This window comes from Anolis sagrei, chromosome 2, assembly GCF_037176765.1.
Source record: "Anolis sagrei isolate rAnoSag1 chromosome 2, rAnoSag1.mat, whole genome shotgun sequence".
Classification (NCBI taxonomy): Eukaryota; Metazoa; Chordata; class Lepidosauria; order Squamata; family Dactyloidae; genus Anolis; species Anolis sagrei.
In genome coordinates, this window is record NC_090022.1 from 73875133 (window position 1) to 73897558 (window position 22426).

The 22426-nt window shown below is 42.2% G+C and overlaps 1 protein-coding gene across 1 annotated transcript in view; it reads left to right on the forward strand.

Moving 5' to 3' along the window:
• SLC38A3 (solute carrier family 38 member 3) overlaps positions 1–20891 on the forward strand; it is a 104153-nt gene extending 83262 nt beyond the window's left edge. Inside the window, exons 10-16 of the mRNA XM_060765752.2 lie at positions 6460–6630; positions 8717–8796; positions 9315–9415; positions 10706–10830; positions 12056–12200; positions 12660–12763; positions 13907–20891. Coding sequence (XP_060621735.1) covers positions 6460–6630; positions 8717–8796; positions 9315–9415; positions 10706–10830; positions 12056–12200; positions 12660–12763; positions 13907–14011 — 831 coding nt within the window. The 3' untranslated portion in view covers positions 14012–20891. The remainder of the gene's footprint in view (positions 1–6459; positions 6631–8716; positions 8797–9314; positions 9416–10705; positions 10831–12055; positions 12201–12659; positions 12764–13906) is intronic.
• The last annotated feature ends 1535 nt before the right edge of the window (positions 20892–22426 follow it).

Genomic DNA, 22426 nt, shown 5'->3' on the forward strand with positions numbered 1-22426 from the left:
CAAAAATAATGAATGCAGAAGATTTCCATAACTTTTAAGTGGACAGTAAAGACATTGAAATGGTTAAGGATTTCCTATACCTTAGCAAAGTCATTAACTAAAATGGAGACTGCAGTCAAGAAATCAGAAGATGACTAAGACCTGGAAATTCTAGCTATGAAGGAGCTAGACAAGATTCCCAAATGTAAATTTCATGGGAAGATCAACTCATTACAATCATGGAGCAAATGAAGAGTTCTACTAATACCATGGACTGCTAAAATACTCTAAATGAATTTGTTTTATAGCAAATCAAGGCTGAATGTTCATTAGAAATGAAAATGGCTAAACCGAATCAGTTGTACTTAGGACATTTCATGCAATTATCTGACTCCTTGGAATAAAGCTGAGGAAAATAGAAAGTAGTAGGAAAAGCTAGAAACTGTCCCATAGGTGGATACAACCAGTCAAGGAAATTTTGGCTTTGAGTTTTCAAGAGCTTAACAGAGCAGTTGATTATCAGTTGCAACTTAAAGAGCTGGGCATGTTTATCTTGAAGAAGAGAAGGCTGAGAGGAGATATGATGGCCATGTATAAATATGTGAGGGGAAGTCATAGGGAGGAGGGAGCAAGCCTGTTACTTGCTGCCCTGGAGACTAGGATGCGGAGCAATGGCTTCAAACAATTAGGAAGAATTTCCTAACTGTGAGAGCTGTTCAGCAGTGGAACTCTCTGCCCTGGAGTGTGGTGGATGCTCTTTCTTTGGAGGCTTTTAAAAAGAAGCTGGATGCCCATCTGTCAGAGGTACTTTGAATGTGATTTTCCTGTTTCTTGGCAGGGGGTTGGACTGGATGGCCTGCGAAGTCTCTTCCAACTCAATGATTCTATGATTCAGGGCTCATAGGATCATTATACAGTGATCCCTTGGTATGTTCTGTACATTAGTTCCAGGACCTCATCCCCTTCACCCATGCTAATATCAAAATCAGAGGATGCTCAAGTCTCATTATATACAATTGTGAAGTAAAATGGAGTCCTTTATATCCAATGGCAAAATGAAGGTTTGCTTTGGGGACTGACTGGAGGGCAGGGATAGTTTCAAACATGGGTTGTTGGATTAGAATGCAGAACCCAAAGATATAAGGGGACAACTGTAATGTTAGCTTCATGGCAAAATCAAGGTGGGGAGAAATTACGCTCTCCTAAGCTTCTTGGAAGAAGATTGTGACTTTAAAAAGTAATATCACTAGAATAAATAAAAAGAGAGTTCTTGCTGACATGACATAGTTATTTTGCTACTAGAACTGAGCTTTAATAAAGCGAAACCCATGAATCTGCACTTGAAATCTCTCCTGTTCTGGTCTGTATTCATAATTTATTTAGTTATTTATTTACAGTATTTGTATACCGTTTTTCTCACCCCATGGGGGACTCAAAGCGGTTTACACATAAGTAATGGCAAAAATTCAATGCCAGTACAAACAATTACAATTATACCCTACAGTTAGACATAAATTAAATTTAAAAATACATCCATGAGCAATAAAACAATCATTAAAACAATAAAACAGTGTCATCCGTCAAATCGCTGTTCCAGTCATTGTCAGTCAGCCAGGCAAGGGGCAATGTCTGGATGCTCCTGCTGTGCTAAACCTGGATGGCTGTGGCCATATCTACACTGCCATATAAAATCCAGATTATCTGCTTTGAACTGGGTTATATTAGTCTACAATTCCATATAACCCAGTTCAAAGCAGATAAGCTGGATTTTAAATGACAGTGTAGATGGGGCCTGTGTTTTGCACGTGTTGTTGGGCTGTCACAGTGAATAGCAAGGGAGCTGCCCCGCAGCCCTTTCAGTAACCGCCAGAGAAAGGCATGTAACAGCATTCTCTCCTTGTCAGCAACACTGATCTATTTTTGGGCAATGAAGTTGCATGCAAGTATGTAGAGTGACAGGAGGAGGCTAGAACCCCAAATGGTGGCTGCTCAGACAGACAATTAACTGGGAAGGGGGTGCAAGTCTGAGAACAGATGGGATACCTGTTACCTCCGACTGTTTCCCCAAGTTGTTATGAGGTTCCAAGGCAGGATTGGTTCTAAATTTAGATAAAGTAAACAGTATCCTATGGATTTCACTTTGAATATCACGTTGCTTGAAAATGTCCTCTTTTTCATGCTTAATGATTGCTTTTGCATCATTTTCCTGACATCTCATAAGAACAATACCCCAAGGGAATCAAACAAGAAAATCTTCCTTTTTGCAACTCTCACAGTCTTATAAATATGTGTAGCTGTGTTATTTTGCAGAATACAAGCCAGGGGCATTACTTACTTACTTACTTACTTAGGCGATCCCTCGTTGGACGAGTAAGATGGTCTTCCATTATGGATTTCCTTGTGGGTCCGTATGTGGCTGTGGAGCCCTATTCTTGCTCTGCATCTTCTTCCGCAGTGAGGGCATTGGTTTCCAGGTGGAAGGCGTTCCCGGTCGGGGTTGGCTTGACGCGCCTTCCTCCTGGCACGTTTCTCTCTTTCACCCTCCACTCGTGCCTCCTCGAATTCTGCAGCACTGCTGGTCACAGCTGTCCTCCAGCTGGAGCGCTCAAGGGCCAGGGCTTCCCAGTTCTCAGTGTCTATGCCAGAGTTTTTAAGGTTGGCTTTCAGCCCATCTTTAAATCTCTTTTCCTGTCCACCAACGTTCCGTTTTCCGTTCTTAAGTTCGGAGTAGAGCAACTGCTTTGGGAGACGGTGGTCAGGCATCCGGACAACGTGGTCGGCCCAGCGGAGTTGATGTTGGAGGACCATCGCTTCAATGCTGGTGGTCTTTGCTTCTTCCAGCACACTGACGTTTGTCCGCTTGTCTTCCCAGGAGATTTGCAGGATTTTCCGGAGGCAGCGCTGATGGAATCATTCCAGGAGTTGCATATGACGTCTGTAGACTGTCCACGTCTCACAGGCATATAGCAGGGTTGGGAGGACAATGGCTTTATAGACAAGCACCTTGGTCTCCCTACGGATGTCCCGGTCCTCAAACACTCTCTGCTTCATTCTGGAAAATGCTGCACTTGCAGAGCTCAGGCGGTGTTGTATTTCGGCGTCGATGTTGACTTTGGTGGAGAGGTGGCTGCCAAGGTAGCGGAAATGGTCCACATTTTCTAATGTTACACCATTAAGCTGTATTACTGGCATTGGAGAGGGATTGGCTTGTGACTGCTGGAACAGCACCTTGGTTTTCTCAATGTTCAGTGACAGGCCGAGCTTCTCGTATGCTTCTGCGAAGGTGTTTAGAGTGGCTTGTAGATCTTCTTCTGAATGCGCACAGACGACATTGTCATCAGCATACTGGAGTTCTATAACAGATGTTGTTGTAACCTTGGTTTTGGCTTTCAGTCTGCTGAGGTTGAATAGCTTGCCATCTGTCCGATAGATTATTTCCACTCCGGTGGGAAGCTTCCCATCAACAAGGTGAAGTATCATAGCGATGAAGATGGAGAATAGAGTTGGGGTGATAACACATCCCTGTTTGACACCAGATTCCACCTTAAATGGGTCACTTTGGGAGCCACTGCTGTCCAAAACTGTTGCCATCATGTCATCATGGAGGAGCCGCAGGATGTTCACAAATTTGTTAGGGCACCCGATTTTGTGGAGGATGGTCCAGAGAGCGCTGCGATTCACTGTGTCAAATGCCTTTGCAAGGTCGATGAATGCCATGTACAGGGGTTGGTTTTGTTCCCTGCATTTTTCTTGGAGTTGTCGTGCAGTGAAGATCATGTCCACGGTTCCTCTGGAGGGGCGGAAGCCGTTCTGGGATTCTGGGAGGGTGTCTTCTGAGAGGGGCAGAAGGCGGTTTGCAAGGATTCTTGCGAGGATTTTCCCAGCGGAGGTTAGAAGGGAGATACCTCGATAGTTTCCGCAGTCTGTTCTTTCCCCTTTTTTGAAGAGGGTGATGATGGTGGCGTCCTTGAAATCTGCTGGGATTTTCTCGGTCACCCACACTTTTTCTATGAGCTGGTGGAGTTGGTGTGTTAGCTCAGGTCCTCCCTCTTTAAAGATTTCAGCAGGGATCCCATCTGGTCCACTGGCTTTGTTATTCTTCTGTTGGCTGATGGCATTGCTGACTTCTTCCAAACTAGGCAGTGCTGCAAGCTCATCCCTGGTTTGTTGTTGTGGGATTTGTGAGAGGACCTCTTCGGCCACATTGGAGCTGCGGTTCAGGAGGCTTTGGTAGTGTTCTTTCCAACGTAGTGCAATTGAGTTTTGGTCCTTCAGGAGTTTGGTTCCATCTGATGAGCGTAGAGGCTGTATGCCATGGTTTCTTGGTCCATAGATTACCTTTGTGGCTTTGAAGAATCCCTGAGCATTATGGGTATCTGCCAGGTGTTGGATTTCTTTGGCCTTCTTTGTCCACCAGATGTTCTTGAGTTCTCTTGTCCTTCTTTGGACCTCAGCTTTTGCACTAGCATAGATCTTTTTCTTAGCAGCACAGTTGATGTCTCTCTGCCATGCTTGGAAGGCTTTCCTTTTCTTGTCAATTAGCTGTTGGATCTCGATGTCATTTTCATCAAACCAGTCTTGATGTTTCTTGGCTTGGTATCCAATAGTTTCTTCGCAGGCTTGGATGATGGAGGTCTTCAGTTTGTTCCAATGTTCCTCAACATTTTCGGGGTGTTCTGTGGGTAGATGGTCCTTGAGTGCTGTTTGGAGATGGGCTCGTCTGGAGGGCTCCTGAAGGGCTTGGGTGTTCATTTTGCGCCTTGTCTTCCTTCCTTGGAGTCTGCGCTTGGGGGCAATCTTGATAGCCATCGAGGATCGAATTAGCCTGTGGTCAGTCCAGCAGTCGTCAGCACCTATCATGGCTCTTGTGAGGAGCACGTCACGGCGGTCTCTGGCGCGTGTGATTACATAGTCTAAGAGGTGCCAATGCTTTGACCGGGGGTGCTTCCATGATGTCTTGAACTTGTTTTTCTGGCGGAAGAGCGTGTTGGTGATGACAAGGTTGTGCTCCGCACATTTGGTGAGAAGCAGGATGCCATTTGAGTTGCTGTTTCCAACCCCGTCTTTTCCAATGGTCCCTGGCCACAGGTCGAAGTCTCGCCCGACTCTTGCATTGAAGTCCCCCAGGAGGATGATTTTGTCCTTCTTAGGTATCCCCGATAGGACGGTGTCCAGCTGACAGTAGAATTTCTCCTTGATGTCTTCATCAGCATCTAGCGTTGGTGCATAGGCACTTATGATGATTGCCCGTTGGTTTTTGGCAAGATTGATTCGGAGGGTTGAGAGTCGTTCGTTGATGCCAGTGGGTGCTTCGGACAGATGTTTCATCAGATCATTTCTGATGGCGAAGCCAACTCCGTGCATTCTTTGGTCTTTTTCGGGCAGTCCCTTCCAGAAGAAGGTGTAGCCTCCTTTTTCTTCCTTCAGCTGTCCCTCTCCTGCTCTCCGGGTCTCCTGAAGGGCTGCTATGTCGATGTTGAAGCATCCCAGCTCCCTTGCAATGATGGCAGTTCTGCGTTCGGGGCGTTCACTGCCACTGTTGTCCATCAGAGTCCGTACGTTCCACGTACCGAAGTTCATTTTTCTTTTTGGCCGCAGGGTGGTGACCCCACTGGACGCGGCAGTCCAGTCAGGGATGAGTGAGGCAGACTATGTTTGGGGCACCTTTTCTAGCCCCCTCCCCATGTGGGGTGAGCAGAGTGGGTCCTCAATAGGGCTGCTCAGTCGCGGATACAGCTGCCGAACTACTCAACTGCCTCGGACCTTGAGGTAGAACGACTGAGTCCGTACCCACCGCCCATGTGCCAGTCTGTGACTAGGGGCTTCCAGATTTCACAGTCCTGCCCCCGTCGCCACTCGCTGATCGCCATGGGACTTTGGTTGGTTGGTTTTTATTTTCTTTGGAAGACGCCTGTGCGTGGATTTTTTTTAATGTGTGGAGGTCAGTGCACAAGTGATCAACACACAGACTTCACAGAGTGAGGTTCCACTGGTGATGTAGTTTAACACAATGACCGTGGCTTCTCAGTCTGTTGCAGCCTTCTTCCGCCTTCGCAGCCGTTGTAACATGTACCATGTTATTCTCCGCCTGCTCCGCCGTTGAGGTCTTTGGGTCTTCAGACTGTGCTTGGTCTGGAACCTCCCCCGCAGCCACTCCTGGGAGTGCACGACTCCAGTTGTTGTGCCTACAGGTTCATCGGAACACGCAAGCCCCCTCACCACGACAAGGTGACAGTCCATCGAGGGGGCCAGGGGCATTAGGGCAAGTCCATTCTGATGTGCTACTTGTATTCCCTACTGACAAGGGTTGCAACCAGACATGAGGTATGAAAAGTACATTGCTTTGTGATACCAAAACCTTAGCGCCTAGGGTCTTCACTCGCCTAATTTTTACTCAGATTAGTTATATTTTTCCTTAGATTGACAGTCGTCCAGAACTGACTACAGGGCTGTACTGATGGTATCTTGTGTCCACTTTAGGTCATTTACAAAAGGTTCCAGATTCCCTGCCCACTTCCAGACAGAGACAATGGCACAAGCAACATGAATTATACTCCGGTCAGCACAAGCAGCTATCAGAATGACCACACAGTCATGGAGGAAACCAATGAAGAGATCTGCTCCGCAAGTTTGTTCACACTCAACTCTCAGGTTGGTGGAGTGGGTTCATTATCTGACTAACTTCAATAATAAATACTTTAATGTGTACTAATATGCTACAGGTTTATATCAAACTTAGTAAATTCTTAAATACAAACTCTACTTATATGTTTAGAACTACAGTACTTATCACTCCTTACCATCAGGCTTGTTGACTGGGGTTGATGAGCATTGTAAACAAAAGCATAGGGAAGGACATAAGCTTGCCTATGCCTGCTTGTCCTTGACAGTTACCTTGTATCTCAGTTAAATGATTCTTTGGTTATGGAGCCAACGCAAGGGCTAGACACAGTACAGCCTGTAGACATGACACCAAATCTGTGTGATGGAAGTGGACCAGACTGACAGAGATGTAACATAATAACAAAAGAGCCATGCTAAATTGGCCCACAGATCATTACAATATGAAAACACAATTCAAGCATTACATCTGCAATATCGCAGCACCTTCCCCCTTGTGTTCTAGTGTGTAGTAGTAAGAATGCAGTAAGTACAGAATAGATAACATAGGAATATGATGGCTTCAGAAGGCTGGGAGGAAGAAATTTTTAAAGGGGAGAACTCAGGGAGGGAGGATTGAAGGAGAAATCAATAGAATGAAAAATTGGTTGACAAATTAATAGCATGTGCACAAATTGTTTTAGTGAGGGGTTGGAAAGATAAAAAAATGGACACTGACTAATTGGCATAAGTATATAGTTAAAATGTTAAATGTGGAAATTACAAATTGCAAATGGAACAATATAGATAAAATTGAAAAGGTTACAATAACTAAGAGGATGTGGGACCCAGTTAGGAATTATTTAGAGAATGTGTTAAGATGTGGAATGGAAAAATTAAGGTTGAGATTGATATTTCAAATGTAACTTCTGTAGTTTGCTGTATAAATTGCATGTACAAGGAGGGGAGGGTGGAAGTGGGATAAGTACAATCAAACAACAAGGGAGGGAGGACGTGATTTTGATTGCAAGGGATGAAATTTAAGGGGCTAGAAAAGCCAAAGGAGAGCTGAATGAAGCTAGGAGCAGTATCAAACTGGGAATGTGAGGCAAATGCTTCCTGACCACCCTACAGGCAGTTGTAAGAGTGACTACAAAAGTGTGGTTGTTGTTGCTATTATCTTTATTTACATTCCATCTTTTTCCTCTGAGGCAAGGATCAAAGTGGCTTACAAATTAAAGCAAGTACAATGTAGTTAAAATGCCTTAAAGCAGCATTAAAATTGAATACAATTACCATATAAATAATGCTAAAAACAATTAAAAATGCTGAAAAGCAGTTTTTAAAAATACAGTTAAAACAGTACAGCACAGTCCCTAAACTCTTTCTTCAAAAGCCTTTAATTCTCAAAAGTATGTCAGAAATAAAAGTCTTTGCCTACCGATGGAAGGCAGTGATTATATGAATACACAATTCTACTCAAACGAGAGCTCAGTTTCCACTAGTAATACTTGCCTCCATCCCTTCTGCTCATGGAAGTTGCTAATACATGTAATCTTGATTGATTTCATTGGTACAGGCAGTGCTTCGGTTAACAAAGACCCCAATATTTCACTTTACTATGTATTCATAGTTGTGTCCATGTTATTGCTTGGGGCCCATTCACACTGCATAATTATAACAGTATTATTTCCCTTTATTCTCATGGTTCTGTCCTTTGGAATCCTGGGGTTTGTCATTTGGAAAGGTTCCAGAGGAACTCTCTGGCTGAGAATTGTAGCACTATAATTCTGCAGTGTGAATGAACCATTGTGACAAATCTTCTGATTATGGGTGTCTCCATATTTATGGTCCTCAGGAAGCAGACATTCAGATTTATCTGCTTGGTAGAACTTGGTAGAGTTTGCTAGAACATATCTTTTGGGAGCTCATTGTCAATTTCATGATATGCCAAAGTGGACGTAGTGAAGGAGAATATTCATTAATGTGAGGTGTTTCCAATTGGTATTTCTCCAGCTCAGTGCTTCTTGTAGAAGTTGAAAGGCTGCAAACCTACAGCCTTGGGATGGGGTTGTGGGGGCAAGAAAGAGAAATTAACTCAACAGTTCCCTAATATCTATCCTCTTCTGTCTTACAGACAGCTTACACCATTCCTATCATGGCATTTGCTTTTGTGTGTCACCCTGAGGTCCTGCCTATTTACACTGAACTGAAAGAGTAAGTATTTGAGCATATGCTAAAATATGACACTGAGACAGGATAAGAGAAGGTGAATGAAACTGGGAGGGACAATGGAATAACCTATATGCACCTGCCTTGTGTGCTTCATATATCAGGTGAATTTTAATGGATTTTCTGTATAACATTGCATTTCCAAGCCAAGAAATAGATGGCTTATTTGATTGGTTCTCTAGAATAAGGAGCCATTGTGGCATTTTATAGTGTTACTTCTAAGGCTTTTTTCTTTGTGTTACTGGCATGCCCATTCTCAGTACTCAGGGTAATTGATACTTGCTAAGGGCCACAGCTGGTACTATGTTATCAACTGTTGTGGCCTTGCATAATTTGACTTCACAGACTGGATTGGGATGCTTTCCAATCTTGGCTCTTTTTGTTATATATTTATTTCTGACTTGAATGAATGTGAAGGAAAAGAGATTTCAGCAAACAAGGACATGTGCTTTAAAAGTGTCAAGAATGCTTCTCCTCACTGTGTTTCTGCATGTCTTCTTCAGTCCATCCAAGAAGAAAATGCAGTGCATCTCCAACATCTCCATCACTGTCATGTATGTCATGTATTTCCTGGCTGCTCTTTTTGGCTACCTCACTTTCTATGGTAAGTCCTTACCACTAGGATCAAATGACAGAAAGATGAGTGGGGAACACTGGGGTGATCACAAAGAGCCACTGAAACCACATGCTTCTGTCCTTGGAGCATAGCACTCACCCACTGATACAGATTTGCAAGGATACTGTGCAGATGCCCAAACCATTTGTTAGTGATCACCATTATAAAAATGTCAGTAAGTTCTTCTACATTATAAAGAGCCTTTCCAATAGTCATACAATATAGCCTCTAAAGGATTGCCTACACTGATAAAAAAATGTACTCACTTCATAGTTGCTGAAATCCAGACACACAATGCTGTGGACAATTAGCTTGCAATGCAATTATTTGCACTTTAATCTGGTTCAAAAAGCCTTGCCTCATTATTTCCAGAAAACCTGGAATTTTTGGCATGTGACCAGTCCTTCAAGCATCACTATGGAGTAAGGGGGAGAAGACAGCAGGGGGTGAAACTTTTTGGAGGGAGGTGATAACCTGATCATTGGTTCTTTCCCAGTATGAATTTTCAATTTGCTGACATGGTCGACATTATTTTGTTTAAGAAAGCATATCAGTATTAGTGCATTCATGCTTAACAGGGAAAACATACATTTGCACGCATGACAAGGTTGGGGAGAATATGGAGCAGCCATTTTCGTGCGAAAAATAATAGATATGCAAAAGTTTAGAGATATGAATTGCTTTCTTACACCCAAGTGAGTTCACCAGGGAGAAACATGTTATGGCTCTGTCACCATGATGTGTGTGATGTAGGTGGTGTTAATGGGGAAACTGTGGACTGTGAAATGTGGTATGAAACAGGGTTTTTTGTCAGTATAGACAAGTCCTAAGAGATCCCATATCATCCTTTTCCCAAGATGATTACATCATGGAGATCATTTACTACAAATTGTTCATAATAATTTAATATTCTACTAATCCTATGCAAGTACACTTGGAAGCAAGTGTGTATGCATTTAATATGATTTACTCCTATACTAATGTGTATAGGATCCAGACCTTAGAATCTAATTATTTTTGGACCTTATCTCCAATGGCCACATTGGCTGGGGATTCCATGAGATGTTGTCCAAAAAAGTAACCTTTTCAAACTCTTTATACCATTGCAACCTATACCATCTCTGTACCATTAACCTCTATACCATTGCATCCTCACATTTTGGTGCAAGAATATAGCATGTACAACCTGCTTTTCTAAGGAGTGATTGAGTGATACAAACATGTTCCATGCTGATGCCTAATCAGTAATGATGTTGCATTCTTGTCTGCTCCTTCTAGGCCAGGTGGAATCAGAGCTGCTACACACCTACAGCAGAGTTGACCCATTTGATGTGCTGATCCTATGTGTGCGGGTGGCTGTGTTGACAGCAGTGACATTGACGGTGCCCATTGTTCTCTTCCCGGTATGTTCCTTGCTCAGCAAACTGATGGACAAAGAGTTAATGAAGAAAGGGTAGGGGTTTCCCTATGCTGCATACCAAAAAACCAATCTAACACATAGTCCAATTCTGGACTGTATACCACTCTAACTGGGAACTTAGCGAGAAAATAAATATCAACAGAGTTCAGTCTGGTAAAGGTAAGTATTTTCCCCTGACATTAAGTCCAGTCGTGTCCGACTCTGGGGTGTGGTGCTCATCTCCATTTCTAAGCTGAAGAACCAGCGTTGTCCATAGACACCTCCTAGGTCATGTGGCTGGCATGACTGCAAGGAGCACCATTACCTATTGATCTACTCACATTTGCATGTTTTCGAACTCCTAGGTTGGCAGAAGCTGGGGCTAACAGCAGGTGCTCACTCCGCTCCCCGGATTTGAACCTGCAACCTTTCAGTCAACAAGTTCAGCAGCTCAGTGCTTTAACCCACTGCATCACCAGGGGCTCTGGTCTATATACCATTAATATCGGGGTCACTTCAAATTTCCACAAGAATTATATACCTTGTTTGCAGAAGGAAATAAGAAACAAATGTAAACACTAAAGCTTGGGGAATTTATGTTTTTAACTATTCCCTGAATCCCCAGTGGCCAGGTTTACAACAGTTTTAAGAACTGTTGTAAAAAAAATTAAACACTTTTCTAAGCTCTGCTAAACAGCTGCAGAAAATCAAGTTGGAGAATAAAGCATTAATGTTGTATGATTACTGTAGCAGAACTACCAGTGTCATGGTAAGGAAATTCATCCTTGTCCTGCTTATTTAGCCATTCCTGTGCATAAGTAGAATGGGCTTGATTCAACTGCACAGGATGTACGTATGTACTGCTTAACTCAGTGTGTCAACCAAAGGAAAGAAGATGTTGTGCCAAGCAAGTTCCAGGCAGCCACCACAGTGCTAGTGTAAGGTACATGTAGGGCTCCCATTTTAATCATAAACATGGATCGTCTGCCATGATTTTCCCACTGATTGTGAAACAGAGCATTGGCTGAGGCATGGAGAAAAGAAGTCAAGAGTTTATCAAGAGGCAGCTTGGAAATGAGCACTAGAATTTGATATTAAACCAGAAGATTGTGTTTAACTAGTGGAGCAAGGGGACAAGTTAGGCTTGAACTAAAGTATGTTTGATTGAGAGTTATAATCTATTCCTGAAGGGGGTGAATCTGACAGTAGTCTCTCCTTCTGTCTGCCAGGTGCGCCGTGCAATTCAGCAGATGCTCTTCCAAGACAAGGAATTCTGCTGGATCCGACATACTATCATTGCGGTTGTACTGTTGACATCAATTAACCTGCTTGTCATTTTTGCCCCTTCTATCCTGGGCATCTTTGGCCTGATTGGTGAGTCTTCCCTTTATTTGCCATCTTCTTTCTCGTGACACTTTAGCTTTCCTATACATAAACCCATGTTTGTTTTAGAATTGATGATCGTTTCTTAGTTCCTTAGATATTTCCCAACACAGGTTTATGTTGACTCCATTTGGCTTTCCCCCCTTCTTTCCTGTCCTTTTCTGATTTTTTGCTTTTGATGAAGGATGACTATAGGGTTACAAAAATGGAACAGTTTGGAATCTTCAAGTAAAATTGTTGGATAGAATAGTAGATCTATATGTGTCATGAGTAAATCAATCATGTGTCTGGACCTCATTAGGGATGTGAGGCAAGGGCAGGGGTCCTGCCAACACAGCTTGTTGATGTTGTTTCCTAGGAAAAACCACTGAGGAAGGGCTGTGGGATGGGCATGTGTATCTTCCCTTTCTAGACTTCCCATAAACACACATGTTCTGTTGATCTCTTCAGGTGCCACTTCGGCTCCCTGCCTAATATTCATCTTCCCGGCAATATTCTACATCCGGATCATGCCCAATGAGACGGAGCCACCAAAATCCCCTCCCAAGATAGTGGTACGTAAAATCTAAAAATACAGCCTGACCACATGAATGTACATGCACACAGTCTTGTGGTGTGTGTGTGTTGTGTGACTCCATGCTACTTCCAATGGATGTTGACCCTATCACAGGGTTTTTCTTGGTAAGATTTGTTCAGAGAGAGCTAGCCATTACCTTACTCTAAGGCTGAGGGAGTGTAAATTGTCCAAAGCAACCCACTAGGTTTCCAAGGATGAGTAGGTATTTGAACACTTTTTAGATTCATAGTCCAACATTCACACTGTCTGTCACACATATATACATTGTTAATTTGTGAGAGAGTCAAAAGAGACTATAGTGAGCAATTATCTAAAGCAATAGCCAAAGAGTGTCCATTGATGCCTATTTTTAATGCCAATTGCATTTTTGAACTGTAAGGCCTCTTCCACAGAGCTGTATAAAATCCACATTGAACTGGATTATATGGCAGTGTGGACTCAGATAATCCAGTTCAAAGCAAATATTGTGGATTATCTGTCTTGATATTCTGGTTTATAAGGCTGTGTGGAAGGACCCTTAGTTACTATTGCACCAGGGCTACAGTGTGTATGGTTCACAGTTGCAGAGCGTAGATGAGTGGTGTCAAATTTCTGGTCCTCCAGGTGTTTTTGACTTCAGCCCCCAGAATTCCTGACCATTGGACAAGCTGGCTAGGGCTTCTAGAAGTTGGAGGCCCAAACATCTGGAGGGGCAGAAGTTTGACACCTCTGGCATAGAACAAATTATTCCTCCCAATACATGGACAGTAGCTAACAGTAAGGAATCGTTGGCATGGTCATGTAGTCTTGGCATATGTTTTGTCATGTCTGGGTAGCACATCCAAAACCTATACCAAATATGAAATCTGGATTATTATTATTATTATTATTATTATTATGTTTATTTATACCCTGCTTTTTCTCTCCATAAGGGACTCAAAGTGGATTGTACACATACATGCTTCATGCATTTCTGGGAGACCATTTTCTTTTAGGAGTGAAATGCCTTCAAGTCATGGATTGAACTAAAAATTGGCAGACTGCCAGGGAACAGTGAACATTTCTTGGAGAGGCAGTAAGACTAGGCATTCCCATGGTTGTGTTTGTGACCATCTCTTTACCCCATTTCTTCTCTTCACAGGCAGCCCTCTTTGCGTGCCTTGGTGTGCTGTTCATGATCATGAGCCTCAGCTTTATCATCATTGACTGGGCCACTGGAGGTGGGAAGAGTGGAGGCAGCCACTAACAAGGCAGGGCCTGGAGCCTTGTGACGTGGATCAACGCCTTGGGAAACTAAGCTGGCTTGGATACCTTTCCTGCCCCCCTCCATGTCCAATAGTACTGTAATGTAATTTAGTCCCTTGCTCCATTCTGAGCTGGGGTGCTGTTTCGTTACTTGGTCTTTACATCCATGCTGAGCCAGGGGATGCTGCAGGCTGGACCTGACCAGAAACCTGTTTCTAACTCTTTGAAGCATTTGATTTTATCTCCAGGTCTGGGATGGGTCAGACCAATGGGCAATGAACACATAAACTGGGGAAACTGTCCGTTTCTGAGGGGTTGAGCGGGGGGAGGGGGGAGCTGCCATGAGAAGCACATCCAGCCCTGTATATCAAATATGGCTGTCCACACTGAGGGGGCTGGGGAATCAGCAGCAGAAGATGATGGGAAGGGCGGCTAAAGAACCTAGGTACAGAGAGCTCACCTGAGGTTCACAGCTGGCTGGAAGAAATGACAGGTTTCCCTAGCAGAGGCAAAAAGTATGAAGTGAATACATTTTGGAAAGGAATATTATTATGGAATGTTATTTGGGAATATATAATATTAATATATTTTGAAATCATATTCCAGGCCTTTTATGACTTTGACTATAGGGCTTCCGTCCCTCTCAGATGTCATTCCTCAGCCTTTATTTCTTGGTGGATTTTCTCTCTCAAACTTGGTTTTTCTTCTGCAAGAGCCTCAAAAGCCTTATGATCAATGGTCCTCTCTCAGGACAGTTCATTGTTTTGTGTAATAACAAGGTGAATCTTGCCAGTTTCCATATGTGGACCACACTCTGCTTCTACTCCGACCCAGAGGTCTGGTGCCAGGAAATGGTGTAGGTGTAGCCACCTTTTTGAGCTACCATTTGAGGATTGTGCTACCTTCCCTAGGCCCTTTGTCAGAATTCAGTTTTCCTTAGACAACTGAAGTCAGCTGGACAGATACAGTAATATTTTGGATACATGGATTGGTGAAAGCAGGAGATTTGCTGATGAACATGGTTTTTCCTTCTTTGGGGAGAATGGAGCTTGAATTTGGGTTAGAGAATTGGCCTGTTTTTGGTGACATAAGATTCCTCTCAATTCATTTCATTGGAAATGTTGAAGTGTAGATTCCTACCATTATGAGGCTTTTGTGTCCAAGGCTCTTACATCCTGAACATTTATGCTACCAATTATCCAATCCTTTCATCTGAGAGATCATTCCCTCCTAGCTTATAAATATATCAGAGTGGTCTCTGTCCCCATCTACTAGCAGAGGCTATACTTACTGGGAAATGTAGCCTTTCCACTAAAGTGGTCCACCAGTCTAACTACTTGCAAGAATTTAACTGCTGCTAATTTTAATGGTTTTAAAATAATTTTCATTTGTTTGTACATACTTATATTACTTTTTCCTTCTGTTTATTCCATGAGATTCCAATGGAATTGTATTTATGTAGCTGCCTTCATGAAATTGGTTTTTCCTTGGCATAATTTACATAGGAATAGCTGGATATTCAGTACAACTGTGAGCAATTTAGAAAGAAATAATTAATATTTTCTATTTCTTCTCTCTAATCTTGTCATTTTTTTAAAGAAACTGAGGAAAAATTATTGTCCCCCCATCCCCATCAGAGATGAACTCTAAGATCCACATTGATGTGCAGCACTCTGAAATGTTTAAGCCTCTTCTTCCTAGATCTACCCACAAATTGGGAAGAGGAAACATATGTAAGAAGCTATTGGGTGTGTAGAAAAAGCATGATGAAGCCTAAACCAGGGCGAACAGCATGTTTTGGCCCCTGGGACTCCCTCCAAGGGTTTCTAAGGCAGCCAGAATTAGAAAAAACTAACCAGAAGTGAGCTGGAGACCATGCCTGCTATGGAAGCAAGAATCCTTTTTTTTTTAAAAGGTTCAATAGTATAAGGAAGCTTTGCAATTTATTTAAAAGTGAATTCCTGAATCTCCTGGAGGCTTTCGGGAGAGGTAATCCCCCATTTTTCCTCCAGGAAAAGAGGGGGAGAATCTAGGCCTTCTGGAGAGATGAGGGCCATTAAAACATCCTTGGTGACTATATTGGAGCCAGAACCATGCTGTCTCTGCTCCTGGACTAAGTAAGGAAGATTGAGAGGGTTAAGTTGCCCAATGATTTTCAATGGTTGTCTATTAATACGTTTTCTCCTCCAGGTCAGACTATTTGACCATGTAGCCCAATTATGTTGATTTTGACTCCTTTCCGGGATCTCCAGTAGAGGAAAATATCTCCTGTTACTTAGAGGGAATCTAGCCAATAGATGGAAGTGGAGGGGTCTTCTGTATGCACAACAAGTATAGCTCTGCTCCTCAGCTCCAGTCTCTGTCCAGTCATGGGCTGTGATTTCCCAGCACAAGTAAAGGTGGAAGGCATGATTGATGCATTGTTACAAAACGGAGAGCCATTTGATCCTCTTCAAACTCAAGAGTGATAGAGAAAAAGAAGCAAGTGATTCTGAGTTCAATTGTGAAAATGAAGTCTCGGAAATTGTTGTATTTCCTCCATGGAAAAAAAGACAATAGCTTTGGCCAGCAAAGCTAGGAACAGAATAGTTAATCTGCCTCCTTCTGTACATCTTCAAAACATGCTCTGGAGGGCTGAGAAAACATTTGGAACAGGTTTTCAGGTGACACAGAGGGCTGGTGGGGAGGAAGAAAAGCAATCCCATCAATGCAGAGCTGGTTGTAATGCTGGCAAAATCACCATATTTGCCTCCCATTACACTAAAGAACTTTCCCCATACCTTCCATGTAAAAGTAGTTCCATGGATTTAACAGGAAAGGAAAAAAAATGTCTTCATTGTGGGTGATGCTGGAGAGATTAAACTCACTTCTGTTTTGAATCCTTAAGCAGAGATACCCCATCAAAATATTGTGAAAATTTCGAAGTGCACTTTTCTCTAGGGATTACCAAAATCTTATTCTTAAGACATATATAAAATAATATATTGTATAAATTGAGGATTTCATTGCTTGTTGTGTACCAGCAAAACCTCTTTGAACCATATCTGAGCAAGAAATTTGGTCTTCCAGGAGACAAGCCAAGTTGATATTCAGCATGAATATTCTCTTTCAATAAGTACAGATGGTAAGATTGGTAGCTTAAAATATTTAATGGATACAACTAGAAAGTAGACTTCTTGTTGTTAAGCTCTCAGAGTGGGTGGTTGTACTTCCTTGTTCCAAGCCTAATTAAGAGCAGGATCCTTAAGTGACTGATACAGTAAATCAACTATATTTCTGGAATAAAGTCTCAGAAATGAAGGGAAGGTCCACAATACTGTAGAAAGCCTGAGATTTAAACACTCGGACCTCAATTTTATTATTGCAGTACAATTCTCGCATCTATGGGGGATACGTTTCTGGCAATAGTTAACCCTACTGAAATAAATGACTTCTGCTGGAAGTAATTACAGAATTGCCTCAGAGGACAAAGAAAATTCCTAGAGAGACAACCTGTCTCAGAATTCGTTGAGTCTTTCAGGCCAATCTGTGGTATCTTCCAGCAGAAGTATAGTATTGCCTGGAGAACCTAGAAAATTCCTAGCGATTACATATTTTGTCAGATATGGATAGATGAAGCCATTGCTTTGCCAGTTCATATGGCCATGCATAACAGCTGGACCCCATGTGGGTTTCTATGTACAAAAACAACCTCTAATTTTCCATGCACAGGGAAGTTCTCCCTCCTGTACTGAACTGCACATTTGGGACAACTGTGGATCACAGCATTGCTGAAAAGTAGCGTTTGGCCAGTTTTTGTGATACACAGGAGCGATCTATATAACATGCTGCAATAACTGCTGTGTTTTGCACAGATATATCCTAGCATTACATGAAACTACACTGCACCCTGCTGTAACTTGTGGGTATAACTGCACCTTAAAAGGCTAATATTACTTCATTCGGTCATATTCAAAAATTGCGCAGCAGGGAAACGTTTTTGTTTTTTTAAAATACTCTGAGGAACATAGTTGGAGAGATTTTGTAGCATTTTGGGGCTATGTGAAAAGAAAGACATTTCAAGGTTGATGAACCAAGTTTATGCTTCTTCCCAGATAGCCTCAAATATGCCAATAGAGTTTTTTTGTGTCCTTTTATGCTGAAAGAAGGCTAACACCACTGTCACATTGATGGCAGTGAAGTCACACACTGAAGAGCGTTTTCACTCAGAGATCGAATGCCCCACCATCCTGTGTCTAATGCCCTGCCCTCCTGCACCAATCCTCAAAGAGGTCCCATTGAACTCAACAGCCTTGGCATAACATCCTTTCCTTTAAAAAGGCAGTGGTATCTGGCCTACATCACACTGTGACATTTTGCTCTAGGAATACTGCAATTTTTTTTTAAAGCAGTGTGATAAATGTCTGTGGTTTTCAACCACTGTTATGGAAGTAAATTTTCTTTAAATGAAAACACATACTTCCATGTAAATTGGTTCAGGGATCTAAGCTGAAAAGTTAAAAAAAGAAGCATTTCATACTATCTTGAGCTAATCTAGCCTGACTTGTAGTCCACAGATTTCTTGCAATCTTCCCCATTATGTCTGACATCTTCTACTCTTTTTTGCCAAAAGCCAAGAAGAAAGATTCTTTTTTTAAAAAAAAATCTTTTTATTCAGAAATTGCACCTTACGAATTTCAAAACTGAGGTGGGTAGGGAGGGAGGGAGGGGAACAAATAAATCAAGGTGAATATTTTTACAGGGGTTGCGAGAATAATTTTAAAGTCCACAAATGATTGTTTCTAGAGTTTAATAACTATAATGGGCATAAAATAAATATGTATTTTTGTACTGGGGTGGTGGCTCATCAATTTGCTTTTTATAAATACTGTATATAAGAGTAGATCTTTTTTAATGTATTTGTTGTTGCGCCCAGTAACTCTGTATAGTGTATATATTTTATGTTTCACAGTGAATAGGGAATGGGTGCCAGAAGACCTATCTGAGCTGGGGAGGAAACATACTGCCAACTTTGCAACTCAGGGTATTTGGGCTGTTTCTACAGTCTGGTGTCCAGCTAAAAAGAAAAAGAAATGGAGAGAGGAGACTTCATTTGCTGATCAAAAATGGGGACTAGAATTAGCTTCTTATTGCCATCCAGCTGATTTCAGCAAGATTTTACTGATTGTGGCATGGATCTAACAGAAGCACAGGCAAGCAATCCCAACACATTGTGTGTGGGCCTAAAACTGCAAGCCTCACAGACCATGGGGAGCTTCTGGTTTTTGGAAGAACAACTGCAATGGCTCCCAGCCAGGAGTAAGGTGTAGCATGAGGAAGGGGAGTATAGGTACAGACTGTGAGTTGTTTATGTCTTTTTCCACCAATCACAATAGAATTGGGCAGCCTTTAGATCACATGGAATTTCAAGAATGCTTTGGGGCATGTGGAGGTTGAGGAATGTGGTAACATATCATAAAGAATCTGGGAGAAGTGATCCAGCCTCCCATGATGAAAAATGGAAGAAAGGAGAGAAGGGACCTTAAACTCACTATTTTGGCGGTTTGTTTGTTTTTTACAGTCTATCAAGCAGCATTTTAAATGCCATGAAAAAAAATCATCCACAGTTATCCTGTGGATAATTGTTTGCCACTTTGCAATTTGTTTGGTTATTAGTTCAGTGTGGGGCAACCCTATTTATTAACTGTCTGCAGATTAGACTGTGGACTTAAGAACAGTTTCAAGCATACGAGGCATTTTCTTTGTGAAGCCTGCTACAGTGTCTGCACTGATAAAACAAAGAGGTAATATAAAGGGCCAGGAAAATGAAAGGGAAGCAACCGTGCTGGATTCCAGGACTTGCTAGGAGTATAGCAAGTGCCGGCTGGGCTTGAATGAGGAAATTGCCTCCTCAAATAAAAACTTTGCCTCTATGAATTTTTCCTACAGTCTCTAAATTTCTAGCACTGCAGAGAATGTGACTTTGAAAATTATTCACATCTAGAAATTTCATCTAGGAATTTTCCTACCCCTTGCCCCTGGATGCCTAAATTCTATTTCTAAATGTTCGGTAGTTTTAGGTTACTGCAGAGCCATTGTGGCACAGTGGTTTGGGTGTTGGTCTAGCACCCTGGAGAGCAGAGTCCCCTCCTGACTATGGAAGCCAACTGGGCAGTGTTGGGCAAATTACACTCTTGGCCTCAGAGGAAGGCAATAGCCAAAACTCTTCTGAATAAATCTTGTCAAGAAAATCCCATAACAAGATTGCCATAAATGGGAAATTACTCAAAAGCACACACCAACAACCATCAGTGCTGGGAGCTAGAGGACTGAAAAAAATGTTACAAGGAGGTAGAATTTTTCTCTGGGACAGGCAATGCCCCCATTTGCCACTTCCTCTACTGCACTTATAGCTAAATCCATGACCTGAGCCCTTTATGTAAGTCTCTCCTCTTCTCTTCTTGGAGCTTCTTAGCAGGTGGCAAAGTATTTTATGTTCTTTATCTCAAATAACAGGTGGAGTTTACTGCCCAGCTCAGGGAGGTCCTTGTGAGTGTCTCATTCCTTTGTCTGACAGAGAAACCTCTATAAGGAAACTTGTCTTGATGTATGATCATAGGAATGTATTCCTGAAGAAGAAAGATGTATTGCTTTGGGTTTCCCTCCTGCTTCTCCTTAATTTGGGACCCTTCCCCAAGAGATTGAGAGGGGTACGGGTGTCCTTTCCGCCCTCGCCCTGCATCCCAAGTCAGTCTGTGAAGAGAAGATCGGTCTGTCTAGAGAAGTTCTATTTCTGTAACATGTACTAGGGGTCAGTTTTAAATTATATGTTGAAATTAGATCTATATTTGGAAATGAAATAAATCTTTTTAAAATAACAATAAAGAAAATGTGAAACCTCAGCCAGTACTGTGCCTGTGTATCTGTGACTGCAAATGTGAATTTAGCAAGGCTGATTGAGATTCATCCACACAAAGGCAAGCAACATTACAAGCTAAAGTAATCAGAAACACACATTCTGTTTCCAGGCTTCTTGCATCAAAAATAAAGACTCAGTTCACTCGGACTCAGTTCCTGGAAGCATGTTTGGGATTGTAGCCAACCTTTCATTGCTTGTGAAATAGATGTATACCAAGGCAGCAGAGCTTGGGAAATTTCTCTTTCACACTCCTGCTCCCAGAATCCCCAACCAATATGACTATCTGCCTGCCACTTCCAGAGCATGCTTCATGCAATTACATTGAATGATTCTTAACAAATATACAATATATTTTAAGTATAACTCAAATAATTCAATGGATTTCTGTCACTAAAGTCATTTTTCTCTCTGAAAGTATTTCTGATCCATGTCCTCTGAAGCACTTGGTTTCTTGATTCTAGGTGTATATATCCCTCCACGCCCCACAATTCTGGCTCTTGTAGCTTGAGTAAAAAACAGTTTCCAAAAACTCTAAGTTAAACAATACAGATGAGACTCTGTGTTATATATGAGCACAGAATGACCTTGGATAACCTAAAACAAAAAAGAGTCCAGAGCCATGACAATGTGTGCAAGTACAAATTTCAAATATATTTGGCAAATAGTAGATTCAATATTATTAGAGTGCAAACTGTTCTCATTGAAATCGTAAATTTCATTTGTTCTCATTCTCACAGCTCTGTGTATATTTACTTAATTCGGCCCAAGAAAGTTCTGCTATAGTCCCTACAAGTAATAATATTTATCGCCTATAAAGTGCTCTGGTGGTGTGTATGAGTTACATTAAGAGTAGGAAGCCTTTAAAAATCACCCAGGAGGCACCTTGACATCCAGTTATTAGAATTAAACTAGTAATCTGGTTTAGGCTGGCATCCTGTTAGTGGCACATGCACACATCCATTTCCTTTAAAGCAGCAAATTCCATTTATGGGGCACTGTGGAAATTGCTATTCCTTTCCTCTCTCCATAGTACCAAAAAAAACCCCACCCCCAGACTTACCCTACAGTTTCTGAAGTCCTTTGCTTAGCCATTTCCTGCTTCATAGGGAGCAGGCAGGATTGCAAAAACAGTGCTGCATGGTATGGCTATAGGGACATAACCAGATGCATAATTGTTATGACAGAGCTAAGACTTCAGGGGATCCCAGCAGAACTCAGCAGTACTGTAATTATTCTGCAACTGGCAACAGGAACATGGCCAGATGCTTCTCTCATCCTGCCCACTACATACAATGACTATTCTGTACTTTGGGAGGGGGGGGGGTGTTCAGATGCTACATGGTAACTCTGGGAGGGATGGTATATGGCTCTGCCTGGTGTAGAACTACATGTGGACCTACTATGCTATGCTGAGCCATTCAAGATCTCAACCTTGGGGCTTTGTCAGTCACAGAGAGGAACTATTCCATGTCAATCACACAAGCAGTTACAGTAGATACATACTGGGGTGAGCACCCT